Source organism: Zeus faber, assembly GCF_960531495.2.
Source record: "Zeus faber genome assembly, chromosome: 11".
Classification (NCBI taxonomy): domain Eukaryota; kingdom Metazoa; phylum Chordata; class Actinopteri; order Zeiformes; family Zeidae; genus Zeus; species Zeus faber.
Window position 1 is genome coordinate 26,270,873 of NC_137205.1, and position 17,382 is coordinate 26,288,254.

At 47.2% G+C, this 17,382-nt stretch overlaps 1 protein-coding gene across 1 annotated transcript in view; it reads left to right on the forward strand.

Annotated features, from left to right (window-relative positions):
• LOC307237372 (inactive phospholipase C-like protein 2) overlaps positions 1-17,382 on the forward strand; it is a gene marked incomplete at its 3' end in the record, with an annotated part of 81,175 nt that overhangs the window by 61,577 nt on the left and 2,216 nt on the right. The window contains 3 exon segments of the mRNA XM_080010085.1: positions 3,489-3,542; positions 3,544-3,565; positions 13,800-13,909. Coding sequence (XP_079866211.1) covers positions 3,489-3,542; positions 3,544-3,565; positions 13,800-13,909 — 186 coding nt within the window.

A 17,382-nucleotide genomic window follows, 5' to 3' on the forward strand; every position in this document is an offset into this window, starting at 1 on the left:
CTAGGATCGTTTCTCAGTCTTTTTTTCTATATGTTCTGGTATGTTAGACAGGGAAGGGAAAAACGATCCTCACAGGGTAGACATGTCAGTGCAAGTAGGGTCCGGGCGTAGTCTGAAGAGATGGGTCTTTAGTTTCCGACGGAAGATGGGCAGCGATCCAGCCGTTCTGCCACCAGAGCAGCTTCTTCCACCATCGGGTCGGCCGGGGAAGAGAAGGGTCGCGCCCGGGATCGGCGACCCTTGAGACCGCAAAGCGGCGGAGGAGCGAGGCGGCCTCTCAGGGCGGAGGAGCGGAGCCTGGAACCTGACCAGTGATGGAGATATGGGGGAGCAGTTCGATGGACGGCCTTGTCGGAGAGCACCAGCGTCCTAAATGTCGACCCGAGCAGAGACAGGAAGCCAGCGAAGTGAATGAAGGAGGGGAGTGAAATGTGTGAATTTTGGTTGTTTGACGGGCACCGGACGGACGGGCTGGTAGTCCAGCCAGAAGAGCGTTGCAGTAGTCTAGACGGGAGATGACAAGAGCCGAAACCAGAACTTGTGACTCGTCCCCCGTGAGGTATGGCCAAAGTCTGGGTAGTTGGGGCAGTGTGGATTTTGATAAGATAGTCTTGGTTTAGGTAGGACAGTCTGGGATCAGGTGGGACGGTCCAGTTTTAGAGGGGGGACAGTCGGGGGTTCAGCTGGGGCAGTCTGGGTTTCGATAGGATAGTCTGTGTTTTGGTGGGACAGTCTGGGATCACATGGGACGGTCCGGTTTTTAGGGGGGACAGTCTGGGTTCAGTTGGGGCAGGAATTTGCTTGTAAGATGACACCAAAGTTTAACTCTTTGTGAAGACACTGCAGCCAATTTACTTTGCTGCAGGAAGAAAGTCTACTCATCGAGCCAGTCACAGCTGCCGGTTTCCCCAGAGCCGCACTGCGATCCTGAAAGGCACAACCGGGCATATCCCTTCCTCAGCAGTCCCTGACCACCAGGAGGCTGATAGTCCTGGTGATGGAGAGACATCAGAGGAATAGATTTATAGACTTGCTGGCGAGTGAAGGGTGCGAAGGAGTGCTGGGATGAGGGAGCGATGGAGTGCTGGGATGAGGGAGCGATGGAGTGCTGGGATGAGGGAGCGATGGAGTGCTGGGATGAGGGAGCGATGGAGTGCCGCTGCCGCATTCCCACGTGGTTCGTCACCCCAAATGGCCAGGCGCCCGCTCGGCAGTGCTGACGGATCCTTTCGGCCTCATCGCTTACTGCCGCCGGCTTCCTGTCAAATACCGAGCAGGAGAGCCACTTCCCGTATGTGAGGCCGCTAATTACCTGATGAGCGGGTTGTTGTTGTGTGGATCAATGGTTTTTAAATCTATGCTTTGAGACCCACCGCTTGGTCGCAGTGTGGGGAACTTACCTGGGTCGTGGCATGGACATACTCATTTTTTGATTAATAATAATTAAAAAATAAATGAAAAATTGGAATAGTTCTGGTAGACTGTACAATTTCTGCATTGAATAAATCTGGCCTGCAAATATAGATTTAAATTAGCACCTATTTATAACGTGCTAATTGCCTATTTTATGTACAGCTACATAAAAGTCAAACTGTAAATTTATGTTCATATAGCTGTTGGTATCTTTTCTGTCGACTGCTAGAAATTGTAGAAACTTTTATTTTTTCAATAGTTTCTCCCTACAGTAAAGGGCTTCTCCGGTCCCAAAATTCAGACCCGAACTCTACTGGAACTGGGACATTCGCCGCGATCCGATTGGAATCGTACATTAAATTTTCTCTGCGATATTACAGGACTGACTGTAATAGGACTGATGCGTGTTCGAGAGGAGAGGCGGGTCGGAGTCGGGTCGGATATTTTTCTGGATTTGAACGGATCCATTTCGTTAAAATTGCCCATAAAATGTGGAATGAAAAGCGGAAGGTTTTTCCAGCCTGTCAGTGTCTCTCCCATACTTTCCTCTGGTGATGAGCGGTGATGGCGCCTCCTCTTGGATCCACTCGGGTATTACACATAAGGGCACGGAATGCGACCCGACCCGAACCCAGCTGGCCTCGTGGTAGTCGGGATTGGGAAGCCAAAGGGGATTTATGTGACATTTTCTGGCCGATGGAAAACCTCCAGACACGCGATATAGGAACGAGAATATAGGATATTGGAGAATTCAGGAAACGGGGTCAAACAGGATGTGTTGACGTCGCCGAGCGTCACGGCCAGCCCCCGAATAGCATCTGCTTTAACTTTTATGAGGCCTATCGCTGCGCACGCCGCCCTGGACCCGCGTCAGAAGGACCTGCTCCACTTCACAATGTTCAGGGGAGCGGTGGAGGTGACATGCTCCCGGAAAAAGTGTGGCGGCGTCCTCTCTAGATCTTTTTATAGTCACAAATTGTGCGGAATGGCATGTCCAAGCGCAATCATTACTTAAGGTTTTGTGATGAATAGTGGGAAGCCACAAGGGAAAGAAAGTCCTTCGGCCAATTTCACTTTGTGTCCTCTGCAATCATTTTTCTTGAAAAACAGAAACTAGGAGGTGGTGTGCTTGGTAATTGAAGCTTAGACACCAACGTCACCATGGCAACGGGTGATAAACAAAGCTTATTGTCGTCATTAATCAGCAAGAGTTAAAATGGACATCATCGTCGTCAACAAAGAAAGAAAGAAAATGAAAGAAAATACATACATGTATGTATAAGTTCGAAAATCGAATCAAATCGTGACCTCAAAATTGAAAGTGGAACCAAATCATGGATTTGGAGAATCATGACACCGCTACTGTTAAGTCACCATCTATCGCCGAATGAGGTAACACGAAGGTGATTGAGCCTATGGCTCACCGACGAAAGCCATTCACTCCGCCACACACCGCCAATCACTGCTTTTCGCCACATGAGCGGCCAAAAACAACGAAACGGGAATCTTCAGGAATCCCACTTCAAAAGAGCAACTATTACCGTTTTCACACCAAAATTTGCAGGTTGACCCGTGTTTTTTAAGCGCTAAAATTAGGCGTTTGAAACCTTTCCCATTGCCGGGGGAAATTACGTTTTTTTTGGGGTTTTTTTTTAAGTCAGTAACTTCTGATTTTGGTTCTCATCGGTTCCGAGGAGAATAGCAGCTCCGGCGGAACCCCGGCTGGTCCGGAGTGTGGGGGACCTCCTGAACGCTCATTCCATCAGAGGGTCACACACATTCACACCTGCAATCAAACCCGAGAGTCTTGGACATTGCTTTGCGGAGGGAAAACGGAATGGAGTGAATTTAAATATGCATGGAAATGAAACCAAGGCCTGTGATTGACTTGGAAGCTAAAGGTGTCATTTTCATTTATAATGGGTGTGGGGGTGGACGGGCTGTCAGTGTGTGTGTGTGTGTGTGTGTGTGTGTGTGTGTGTGTGTGTGTGTGTGTGTGTGTTGCGTGCGTGTTCGCGCGCCTCTGTGCACGTGTCGGACGCAGCCTAACCTGGTCTCCCCCGCCCCCCGCCCAGATGATCCAGACCTGCAGGACCCTGATCGAGTCGGCGGACGTGGTCTACGCCAAGCTTGACGCAGGCACAGCGGGCGGGTGAGTCCTGTCCGGCTGTCCGTTGGCCTCTCCTCCTGTCCGTCTCTCTGTCTGTCCTTCTGTCTGTGTCTGTCCGTCCGCCTTGCCTGTGTTTGCCTACCTGTCTGTCTCTCTGTCTACCCGCCTCTCTGTCTGTCTGTCTGTCTGTCTGTCTGTCTGTCTGTCTGTCTGTCTGTCTCTCTGTCTGTCTTTCTGTCTGTCTCACAGTCAGTGTGTGCTGCAGTCGGATCCATGAGTCAGTGGTTGTTGATCCAGTGGGCAGAGGAATACAATGACACCTTCCCCGCCCGACGCACAGAGAGGGAGAGGGAGAGGGAGAGGGAGAGGGAGAGGGAGAGGGAGAGGGAGAGGGAGAGAGACAGAGAGAGAGAGAGAGAGAGAGAGAGAGAGAGAGAGAGAGAGAGAGAGAGAGAGAGAGAAATGAAAATCCTTGACGGCCGTGACGTGAGAGGCAGAGGAGGAATAACACAAAAGGCCGTTTGGTCAAAAATGTGTTTTCCAAGGTGCTGGTGCTGATTGGTCGTGACTCTGCTCCAGAATGAAAGGATAATATCATCACAAGAAACCAGGCGGATGGCGGATGACGAAGTCATCATTATTAATATAAATAATTATATTAAAATGTATTGTAATTATTGGTATTATTTCCATATTCAAATGTCAGCAGGGTTCAGAAGTGGACAAGAGAAACAGAGACACCATCGTCATCGTTTTTTTTCCTTTATTTTTGGAAGCAGTGGGTAAATGTAAGAGAAAAAATCTTGTCTTCTTCCGTGATTTCCGGTCGTCAAAAAGTTAATTTTATGGAGAAAAAAAAAAAATGTAAAAATACAATTTCTAATGAAAAAAAAACTTTTTAAAAATATTTTCTTTGATGTAATTATATTTTATAAGCGGCGTTAAAATTGAAGACATCGAGACCAATTCACATTCATGCTTATTTATTTAATGTTAAAAAATTGTAATATTCCCACTCGGTTTAATAAACCGATGTGGTTTTAGGAAGCTACTGATGGTTGATGAACTGTCATATTATTTTATTATATCTAAAAAAATGCTGCAGAGTTTTCCGAGAGTTTAGGAGTTCAGACTGTTCCTGTGTTATTTTTATGTTTATGTTCCACAAGTTCCTTTAAAAAAAATATGTCCTCTCAAGGTCTTTAAAAGGCACATTCCAGCACCATGAAGATGAAATGTACAAACATTTTCACAATTTGAAGCTTTTCCATCATTTCAAACCCAGGTTGTGGTTGAAGGTCGGGAAGGTGTTTGATGTGTTCACGAAATGCTTCCTCAAGAACTGTAGTTTACAGTTAAGATGCACTGATTCATTACAGTTCATTACTTTTTTGTTGCTTCTGAATACATTTCACTCAAAAGTAAGTAGAGCTTCATTTAAAAAATAAAACAGACACAAAGAGGCAGGAAATGGAAAAAAATTATAGAATATATAATAATATAATATAATATAATATGATATTATATAATATAAAATAATATGTTATAATAAAATTTGATATAATATAATATTATAATATATAATAATATATTTTAATATAATATGATATAATACATAATAATACAATGTAATATATAATTATATTATAAAATATAATATAATATGCATTATGAGCAAGAATGGCCATAAAAACAAAGATAGAACATAAAAAGCCTTAAATCTATAAAAAAAATTAAAAAGTAATTAATTTATATTTTCCAACTTGAGTGAGAGTATTGCTATTAGTATTGCTATTATATATACTTAAATAAATTCAAGCTCATTTTCTGCATACGAGCATGACCTTTCTAAATACACTACTTTAAAAAAATGAAAGGACGCAGCTGTTTTCTAGTCGACCTGGCTTCAACACACACATATGAACATAACGTGTGTGTGTGTGTGTGTGTGTGTGTGCGTGCGTGTGCGTATATGCGCGCGTGCGTGGGTCCAAAACATGTCTGAAATGCAGCGGGAAGAAGCTGACACAACGTCACTGATTAAAAACACAGACATTACGTCCTTCCGCCCGGAAAAGTGGCGTTTCCTCCCAAAGTTACTGAAGAACATGAAGCCAGTGACCATCAAAGATGATTTATTGGCGGATGAAGGGAAGAAGATTCCACCCTGTGTACACTTGAGCGCAGCAACGGGGAAGGGGAATGCAAAGTGAATTTACATGGAATTGCAGGTGAAGCTCCTGGAAGTGATCGATGTGGAAGCTGAAGGTGTAATTTTCTTTTTCAATGGGTGTGTGAGCGAGAAGTGGGAAAGGTGGCTATTAGTGTGTGTGCGTGTGTGTGTGTGTGTGTGTGTGTGTGTCTGTGTCTGTGTCTGTGTCTGTGTGTGTGCGTGCGTGTCAGGACGGGTGACATTAATCAATAACAATAATCAAAGAGTCGAAGGTGACGGATTCTATTCTGCCACGCTGGGGAAAGCCTGAGGGGTGTTAAGAACGTTTTTTGAAATACACACAAACACCATCGTCAACGCTGCGAATACAAATACACACAACGTCACACTCGCCCAGATGTTTTTCCACCTCCTCAAAATCTGTTTATTCCACAAAGAGCACACACAAGGACTGTCATGGTGCGGATTGGTGCGTCTCTCTACAGGCGATTAGCATAAAAAAAAAAAAAAAAAAAAAGCATCACAGCCGGAAAAAAAAAAAAAATCATCAAGTCTTCTTCTTCTTTGCTTTGTTGGGGGATTTTATTTTCTTGGTCACTCGAGGTGATAGGGATGTTTTTTGTTCTTTTTGGTGAATCCTCATCCTTATCCACTGTTTACTGGCCACAACCAGCTGCGCTGCTTTATCAAATTCACAGTGCCTGCCTTGCATGTACCCCATCGTTCTGTCTTGCACGTGGCGGACCCCGCCACCAACAGTGGAAACAGCACATAGAGGGGCACCTACCGAATGCAAATCCATTGAATGGCTGTTTCTTATAAAGTGACGGTTAAATAGCCGTCAAAGATGAGATTTTTGAACCAAAATCATCTTCCGGGTTACCACTTTAAACCACCGCCTCCCCCTCCCCGCAGAGAGAGCCCCCCATTACACCCAGTCATTACTGCACCCTATCATTTTAATTTGGGTTGCAGCGCCGACGTGTTTATGAGGATGGAGAGGTGATGGACACACACCCACACTGGAGCGTGCCCCAGGGGACACTCACACACCACTAATGGGAGATCAGATGGGCAGCTGGGACACACTGTGTGTGTGTGTGTGTGTGTGTGTGTGTGTGTGTGTGTGTGTGTGTGTGTGTGTGTGTGTGTGTGTGTGTGTGTGTGTGTGTGTGTGTGTGTGTGTGTGTGTGTGTGTCATGTCATGTGTGTCATTACAGATAGACAGACTCAGACAACATGGATGTCATTAATATTTATGTTAGCAGTCATTCCGAGTGAATTCTATTACCATGGAAATGCAGCAAAGAGATCCCTCACTCTCTCTGTCTCTCTCTCTCTCGCTGTCTGTCTCTCTCGCTGTCCCTCTCTCTCTCTCTCTCTCCCTCACGCTCTCTCGCTCTCTCCCTGTCTCTGTCTCTCTGTCCATCTTTCTCTCTCTCGCTCCCTGTCCCTCTCTCTCTCTCTCTCTCTCTTCATGCCTCTCTCACTCTCTCTCTCGCTCTCTCTCGCTCCCTCTCTGTCCCTCTCTCTCTCTTTCTCTCGCTCTCTCTCTCTCTCTCCCTGTCCCTCTCTCTCTCTCTCTCTCTCTCTCTCTCTCTCTCTCTCTTCATGCCTCTCTCACTCTCTCTCTCTCGCTCTCTCTCGCTCTCTCTCTCTCTCTCCCTGTCCCTCTCTCTCTCTCTCTCTCTCTCTCTCTCTCTCTCTCTCTCTCTCTTCATGCCTCTCTCACTCTCGCTCTCTCTCTCTCTCTCTCTGTCCCTCTCTCTCTCTCGCTCTCTCTCTCTCTCTCTCCCTGTCCCTCTCTCTCTCTCTCTCTGGGAAGCAGCGAGGGGGTGGAAGGTCCTGTTGTCTGCCGTGTGCAGTAATTACACTGCGCCTGATCAGCTGCAATGAACAAGTCACCCTGACCACACACACTCACACACTCACACAGACACACACTCACACAGACACACACACCTGATTATTTTCCAGTTTTATTGTGTTCCTAACGCTGTCTGCAGCATAACTTATTACACTGCAGGGATAAACTCAAATTATTTGTAAGATATGAGTGTGTGTGTGTGTGTGTGTGTGTGTGTGTGTGTGTGTGTGTGTGTGTGTGTGTGTGTGTGTGTGTGTGTGTGTGTGTGTGTGTGTGTGTGTGTGTGTGTGTGTGTGCAGAGGGTAGGTAGTGTTTATTCCTTACTCCTCAATGTTGTCCTTTTTTCTCTGTTATCTTTGCTTCGCTCTCTGTCCAATTCAATTCACAGAGTTTAATCAACATGGGAAAGACATTTACATTGCAAATGGGAAAAGCTAAAAATGAGAGTATAACCTTAAATGAAAATAGAAAATATAATATTAATGTATATATATATACAGTATATATACAGTGTGTGTATATATATATATATATATATATATATATATATATATACAGCCAAGTGAAGATAAACTAAAATGATAGTACAATTTAAACATTGACACAACACAAAGATAAATATATATATAGAAAGAATGTAGACAAAAATGAAAAATACATGAGCATTGCACGTAAAAATAAACATTTAAATAACTGATAACCGGAAAATTAAACAATTAAACATTTTAATGCTTGAAGATGTCGTACGGGACAAGATGCCTCCAATCACTTTAATCTGCTGTGCATTCCTGTCTCTCTACCCATTGTCTCGCCGCCTGTCTGTCCGTCTTCCAGTGTTCCAGTCTGCTGGAAGTAGGAAAGGAATATTAATAAAAATTAAAAAAAACCCTCTTATTTTTTAAACCAGGAAGCGGCGAGACTAAAACAGCCCAGCACACACCCACAAAGAGTGTTCAAAGTAAATCAACATACCGACAACAAGTCCAAAACTTACAAACTTGGAAGGGTTCCAAGTGACGCTTCATTCAACAACAATGAAAGAACAGAGAACTGATGCCCCTGGGCTGTGAGGCAGTGAGGCTTGGCTCGTCCAGCTGACGCTCCGGTCCGGAGGCCTGGTGCTGGGAGGTTCCTGATCGGACCCATCGCGTTCACGGGTGGTGTGACCTCAGGGAGCAGCCCGATCAGAGGAGCCCGTCCAAAAAACTGGAACGTTGAAACGCGATGAATGGTTCGGCTCTGTTTTGGGAGTCGGTTATTGACGAGTCCCTCGGTAAAAACAGTCGTTCGGTTTTTGCGACTCTTCATTTTTGGGCCGTTTGATTCAGTCGCGCGAGGGACGACTTCCTGAACAACAAACGGGAGTCAGAAGAGTCAATTTGGCTCCTGGTTCGGGAGTTGTGAGTGTAATTCTTACAGGAATCATTTAATTCGGTCCCAATTATTTCTTTCGGTGGAATGCAGGGTGTAAATCAGTCACGTCCGATACAAATTTTGCCAAATGCCTTCACGTTTTTTAAACATTAATTAAATCTTCGGTCATTGTTTTCAGTTTGCGAGTCGAAGATTCACGCACGCGCTCTCTCTGTCACTCGTTGCTGGGCTGCTGGAGGCACATGCTGTAAGTGACTCAAAGTTTGTTTTGTTCGCTAATCGAGATGAATGCCTGTCTGTCTGGCTGCAGTTACCAAGCCACAAACAAAATGAAACGAACAAGCGACTCTTTTGAAGGAGCGTGACTCCAAACGCCTGAATCATTCAAAAGATTTGTTTGTTGTGAACGAGTCTTTTCGCGAATCTCGCACTAACTTGCACTTGCACCAAGGAGTCACTAACTGAAACCGCAGGCACACAGGAAACATCTGCTCATCTGCCCTTTGAAGGGGTTTAAGTTCTGTCTGGCTCAATTGGGGCAACAAGTGGGGGAGAAACGGTGTTAAATGTGCACGAGTCGCCTCATCGGGAAATATATTCTGGTAGTGAATACGATGACCTTAAGTTCACAGAATGACATTTGCATGAATTTGGCGGCGCTTCAAAGTCTGGCTGAAGCTCAAACTGCTACGGGAAAGGAAACAGAAAAAAGTGAAATGAAAAGGAAATTCAGCACGTAACGTTTATCACCAGGCCGGTTCCCTGTCACAGGGACTGCGATCTCTTACCCATGGGACTGATCAACAGATCATAATCCAATTGAAGACTGCGTTCATGCCAAATGGCAGAGGAATGCCGTCCCGGGGCATAAATCTGCACCTCGCCTTCCTCTCTTCCTCATGTCTTACTCCACGTAAGAAGTTAGAATTTCAAGTGTTTCTAAGTGTTCACCTTTCGGGTTCCTAACTCGTACGAGTCGGTGTGAGTCACCGGCTCGGGTACCGTTTGGAGAGGCAGTGGAGTCTTTTTTTCTCACTACCTTTTCTTGTCATTCGTTTTAAAGAAAAAAGTAAAAACATGGCATCCGGGAGGGTGTACCCACACTGCGGACGCTGCAGGGAGAAAGGAGACCACCACCACTACTGCGCAACATGCCTGGGAAGGCAGCACGCCGAGGTGGGTCTTGTGCAGGGCTTTGCAAAGTGCTCAGCCTGTGCCCAGCTTCCTCTGGCACGAGGGGGAAAGAGCCGATGAAGGGGCTACTGTATGTCACAGGACGAGCTCGTTCCCCCGGCTAGTGATGGCACAGGAGTTGGGCCTGTTTGCGCCGTCACCCCTCCTAGAGCTAGCCCGGCCCCCATACCCCCCAGTGGTTTCCTTCGCGGCGCATATCTCCGAGGAACCCTAACAGCGATTATCTTTGGGGGCCCGGACGGAATCGTTGGACTCGGACGGGTCCGACAACGGGGAGAGCTTCCGAACTTCAAGACGAGTTCCAGCCATTTGTCCCCGGCCCTGGCTAATGGAGGCCGAGCTCATCGGCCTCTCAGCAGTGCGGGCACCAGTGAGAGGTTTGGAGGCCTACCACCACCTGGATGGCAGCCTCGCGGCAGTCAAGTTTGAGGTGGAGAAGAAAAGCCAAGAGGCCCTCCAGTCGTGAATCCCCCGCACAGTCCCCAACCAACCGTGCAGCGGCAGGCATGCGGCGGAGACCTGGAAGCAGAAGTGGAGGAGTGCCCCTCCGCCTCCTCATTCCCTGATGCAGCAGAACCCCTGGAGCTGGAATCGGAATGTGTTCCGCCCCCTGGGACAGACTGAATCAGGGCCTTGAACCTTCGAAATAATGGGGGGGGGGGGGGCTGTCTTGTCCCCTTCAAAGCATTTATTTTTCCCTGTGTTTACGGCTGAAAACCACACGTTTACAGTGGAACAGCACATACAAACCATTTGCCCACATACACCGATGAGCCACAACATTGAAACCACCGACAGCACTGACAGAAGCATCACATAAGTGTGTTAGAGCTGCACGCAGTGTTAGTGCTCTTCAACACTTCCTTCCAGCCCTCAAGGGCCGACATGTTCTGGTGTGGTCAGACAACACGTCGACAATAGCAAACATCAATCGCCATGGCGGGGTCCACATGTACAACATGGCGAACCACTTACTGCTTTATGCAGGGGGAACCAGGCAGCAGTGGTGGCAGAGATCTGACGACGGATCAGACGACACAGTCCCATTATGGTTCTTTTCCCCCTGTGACACTCATCGAGCTTTTGTTGAACAGTGTGCGGGAGGACAACCTGTCACTGCGGCTGGTGGTTCCCTATTGGCCCAGCAACCGGTGGTTCTCTGATCTGTGCGACATGAGTGTGGGTCCCTCGTGGGAGCTTCCCCTCCGATCAGACCTACTCATCGAGCGCAAGGAATGATATGTCACCCACGGCTGGACCTGTGGCGCCTCAGGGCCTGGTACCAGAGAAGGAAGAAGAAGGCTCCAAGCATCAGGCCTGTCAGATGCGGTGGTCACCACTATACAGCACACACACTATACACTCCCAGATCACGCTGAGCTGGCGTATTTTTTCCAACTTCTTTTCCACTTTCTACATCCGACTGCCCTATAGGACCAATAATGGAGTTCCTCCAGGAGCTATTCGCGGAGGGGAACGCAGCCTCTACACTTGGCCTCTACACTTGACTTGTACGGCCTTACACCAGTCACCCACTGGCTTCGTGTTTTTATGCGGGTCTGAGGCGCCTGTACCCAGCACGAACGTCTTTGATCCCTACTTGGGATTTATTGGTAATCTTACAGGCCCTGTCAGGGCCTACATTTGAGCCCCTGCACACCGCAGACATCAAGACTGTTTCTTTAAAGACATCTTTGTTCCAGGCGCTCGCCTCTGCGAAACGAGTAGGCAAGCTGCAGGCACTCCCATGAGTCAGTCCACCCATCTTGTATCTCGTGTCCCCACACAACCTTCACTCCAAAGGTCATTACCACCCCATTTCGGAGTTAGGTTATTGAGTTAACGGCTATCTCTCCACCGCCTTTCGAGTCGGCGGAGAAAGAGAGGCTTAACAGTTTATCCCTAACCAATGATCGATTGGCTAATTGGCTGATGGAGGCCATAGGCCTTGCTTTCAGGAGCCTGTCATTGGAGACCCCTAAGGGCCTGCACGCACACTCCACCAGGGGAGTGTCCTCCTCATGGGCCCTCTTCGGGGGGGCGTCCCTGGAAGATATACAGTATGTTGGACAGCTTCTTGGAACTCCCCTCATACATTTAAGCGGTTTTACTGTACATTTTGGACGTTACTGGGTCTGCGGTGCACATGTCATGTTTGGTGCGCAGATTTTAGTTTGCAGGTGCTAACCCCACAAGCATTTTCCTCACACGTCCACTGGAATTTCTGGGATAGACACCCGAGTTGGGGGTATGTTATTATGTAGACCTCCCTCAGGTGATCACTTTACTGTCAAATGATAGTATACTGTCCCATGAGTAATCGATCGCAGTCCCTGTGATAGGGAACGTCTAGGTTGCAAAGGCAACCATGGCTCCCTGAGAAGCAGTGTTGTAGTGGTGCCTGGGTTTCCCTTTTTTCTTTTCAAAAATAAATTTGAAGCAGCAAGTCCAGCAAAGGATAAACGCCCTGTGTCTTAAACAGTGACATGTAAGACTACTTTTGCATATTCAGTTCATCCAAAAATGGGCCAGTAGTATTTGAAAACTGTCGGTTAACTACTGCTGCTTGACTTCAGGGAGAAAGGATCATTGTGGAATAATGAATTAGCCACAGAAGAGCAATCAATCATTACCGTCTCACAGACTATAGGGTAAGACAACTACCTAATTTGCCACTGTTTATGTGAAGATAATTTCTTTAGTGGGTGTTTTTAAGGGAACATGTGCGCGGATTTTCTCTCGTGGTTTGGCTATTGCAGGACATTACTGAATGAAACGCATCAGAGTTGATTTAGAATTGGGTATAGACAATGCGGACTGAAAAAGAAGTAGGTACCTGCGTATAGCCTGCACTACACCACTGCTGCGTTACGGTGCCCCTCCGAGGTGCTCAGCAGTGAAAAGAGGAAGGGAGGAAGGTGAGCTGCGGTTATATACCCCCACGCTGGGGGCAGGACGGGAGCACAGTGTCGTCACTTCCTCTGCCATTTGGCGTGAATGTAGGGTCTTCAATTGGATTTCATGATCTGTCGATCAGTCCCATGAGTAATGGATCCGGTCTCTTCTCTGGGCACCATGGTTGCCTTCGCAACCCAGACGTTGTCTGTATTTAATCAGAATCAGAATCAGAATCAGAAATACTTTAATATTTAGGTGAAAAGTGCAAGTGAAAACACTTAAATAATCATCCTTTTTAGTGGTCTGACGGTACACTGGCTCAGTGGGTGCAGCTGCAGCCTCACAGGGTTCATATCCTGTCTCAGGTGTTTGTATGTTCTCAACCTTGTGTGTTTTTGAGTTTCCTCTGTGTTTTTTGGGTTTCCTCTTGGTCCAAACACATCTTGGTCAGGAGGGTTGGAGATGGGAAAACACTGTTTGAATGTGTGGTGCATGGTCTATGGATGGATGGAGGGTTGGATGGAGGGATCTATGGAGGGATGGATGGATAAATGGGGGGATGGAGGGATGGTGGGATGGATGAAAAGAGGGATGGATAGATTGAGGATCTTCCCTTTTATCAGTTCACCACAATTATGATGCTTCAAGTCACGTCACTCTGTGTATGTATGTGTGTGTGTGTGTGTGTGTGTGTGTGTGTGTGTGTGTGTGTGTGTGTGTGTCTGTGTGTGTGTGTGTGTGTGTGTGTGTGTCTGTGTGTGTGTTGTCAGGCCTGGACTTCCACGAGGACCTGCACCGCATCGGAGCCAAAGAGGGCCTGAAGGGCCGCAAGCTGCAGAAGGCCATGGAGAGCTACGCCTGGAACATCACGGTGCTCAAGGTGAGATGTTCCTTCTCCCAGAACTACACCCCACAACCCCCACCCGCCTCTAGCCAGCTTCTCCAGGATTATAATCAACATGGAAATATGTAAAAGGATAATATGATACCTGGCAGGAGGAGCGTGGCCAGGCGGCGCCGTGGAGAATAAGCCCTGCACTTCTTTGCGAGAGCTCTGCGGGGCTGATTGCATCTGCCCACTCTGCTAATCCCAAATCTCTTAATTAATTACTGCTTCTGTCAGCCACAGTTTTATTTGTGGACTGGGCTAACTAATTTGATAACACATGATCGCCTTGAAGGCATTCCTTTGTAAGACGCTCCGGTCCCTGGAGGAATGCTCGTCTGGGAAAAAGCCTTCTGGTCTTCACGTCACAAGATAAGGAGTCCCCACAGCTCCATAAGAGGCCGTGGAGGCTGCGGCGGTTGCTTGTGAGCGGCCAAATAAGGTGCAAACACGTGCGATATGCAATGTTTGTGGTGGTGGCTTTTTTTTTATCACTTTTAATCTCATCTCCCTGAAGTGATTTAGTTATTGGCCGGCCTTTCCGGTCGAGCCAGATTGAGGAGGACGGCGGAGGCGGGTGGAGGTTTGGATGATCGGCTGGACCCGATGGGAAGGATGCAGAGCCCGGGGCTTGAGCCACTAAGTCACTGCTGCACCGTGTTCCTTTTGGCCTGGCACTAATCGAGTGGCAGCATGCTCAGAAGACAGATTTATCTTCATTAAGCTGCGCTACGCTGCAGAGTTGAGAAACTTAAGTGCTTAAGTAGCATAACAGGTGGACTCGCACACATCTAATCCCAATCTCTTTTACCTCCTAGACCCCCCTCCCCGCCCCACACACACACACACACAGGCATCAGCTTTTGGTTGCCGAAACTGAAAATACGGTTAAAATAGAAAAAATTGTCACCTTATATATTGAGTAATGACGATACCAGCAGTAACATGTCCCTTTAATAATGAAAATGTGACAGAAAAGAATGTTCAAAAGATTTTATTACAGTAACCGAACAAATTCTTTGTAGTTTGTGTTTCATCTGATACTTTACAGAATGTGAATCTTCAAGTAACACAAGTCAAGACAGACAAGAGCTGTGATAACAATAACTCCTCTGGTCACCTGATGACGCGAGGCCTGTGTCTCTGTCTCCCTCTTACACCCACGTGTACATTATACGCTCATCACACAGGCAATAATCTCAACAGTCCTGTTGGTCCCCTCATTTTTAACAATGGTAAATTCTAATTTGCATCTTTCCATTCAAAAGAAGCTCTCCGCCAGATTCAAGACTCAAGATTCAAGAGGTTATTTGTCACATACATATACATACGGTCATACATGTATGCAGTGAAATGTCATGACACCCGGTGATTAACGCACAATAAGCTCTAAAAATACTGAAGGAATGAATGTGCGTAATGGACACGAGGTGCTCTCGCAGGTGGTCTGAGCCATGCTCACTATGAATGTGTCTACAAAGATAAGAAGTGGTTATTGTATTGCAACGTCTATATGTTACCAAATTAGTTTTTTATAAGTGTACAATGTAGTTTCAGTTCATCTTCCGATTTTTTTCTGTCTAGTTGTAACGAACACCCAAGTTTCAGTTTTGAAGTTTCGTTTTAGTTAACTCTACAGTGACGCCAAGACATGTACGGTGAAAAAAAGGTCTGAAATATACGTACGGCCTTACGGTCGCCAATGGTTTTAGGAGTTCCAATGAACGCATAACTTCCGATATGCATTTGTGGCAGTTTCGCCTGCCACGCGCCAGCCAAGCGGCGTTTTCGGCGCCCTCCGGCACAGAGGCACAGACCACGATGATGTTAACACCAGTTTATTGTCGAGAGGAGGCGAGGTGGAATAAGCCAGGAGCAGGTAGAACATGTCATGACAGGGCTCCTCTCCTGTGTGAGGGTGAAGATGGGGGTTCTAACCTGTTGCTCGTTAGCCCAACCATCAACCAGACCATCCCACGGGGCACGGTGGCGCAGTGCATTGCACTGCTGCCTCACAGCAAGAAGGTCCTTTGGTCGATTCCCGCCTGGGGCGCTGTTGGCACTGGTCCCCGGGCGCGTCCACCAATGCTGACCACTGCTCCTGGCTGCGCCCCTGGAGGAAGGACAAGCTGAGGATGCGTTAAATGCAGAGGCCTCATTTCACTGGCCACCATCCAAAGCATGTGTGGTGCGTGCATGTGTTGTAGTTTGGTGTGCTGTGTGACAATTAAAGATTCTTCTCTTCTCCCCACACCCAGCGTTGCAGTTTTTCTGAGCCTATGAAACAGCATCGCTTCCGGCTTTGGAGCGCTTTCAACCGGAAACTAGAGCCGCGGCCGCGTCTTAATTGTATTGGATTCAATGGACCGACAGCCCGGCGAGACACACTTTTGCTCTCTCTGACTGTGTGGAAATCGGATGTTTTTCGCAATGTATTTATTTTGGAGTGCACCTTTTGCGGTTTGCTGTTCCTATTTTTTATGTTACAAAAGTGGTTGCCGAAGGTGCAATCAGAGGCCACAAAATCGTTGGCAATTGACTCAATCTGGTTGCCCGGGGCTACCGGGCAATCAGGCTACCGGGCAGTCATTACTGTCGAGCCCTGTACACACACACACACACACACACACACACACACACACACACACACACACACACACACGGCCTCCCTCGTCACTCAAACCCTCACTCCAATGCCGTTGATTAGATACGGTGTCAGCGTGAGGGCGTCTTGGCCTGAAACACTCTGCCCTTCGAGTTCGTCGGCAGTGGTCAGTGGTCAGGGCAGTGGTTCTCCACCTTATTTGGCTGCGTGCAAGATTTTTAAGAAACGCACCCCCTCCACCCAGCGCAGCTCTTTGTTTGGTTTTGAAGCCTGGCCTCTTTCCCATTGTACAACAATACTCTTTTTTTGTATTTGTGGTTATTGTCACTGCATCCAGCAAACATTCCGGGGGAATAAGGAATCAGCCGCTGAAATTCCTGACGTCCTTACAGAATATTTAGACTCGGAAGGATTTGGTATTGTTCGGGAATCACTTGATGGCACATGTACAACTTCTTTGTCCTTCGTCTGAAAGAACCCTCCTCCCGGAGTTTGGTCTCTTGGCTGTTGTTCAACGCGTTGATCATGCCGTTGTTGTTGGGTAGCACCGAACTGAGCTTACTTTGCACCAAATTGCATCTCCACAATCGAGCGGTCTCTTCAAAATGAGTACGATAAATAGGATAAAAAGTAAAGATCCGTTCAGGTAAGAGTGAAGGTGTTTTCTGTTCAAATGGGGTACGATGAGTCATATCTTATTTTAAGCTCGCTTTAGGGTTATCGGAAGCTCGCTTTGGAATGATCCCCCAGCCACCACCGCAGGTGCCGGCGTGTTGTCCCTCTGTCGGTCGGTGACCTTTCCTTGTCCTCTCTCTCTCTCTCTCTCCCTCCATTCTGCTTGGTTGATGGTCAAAACGGAACT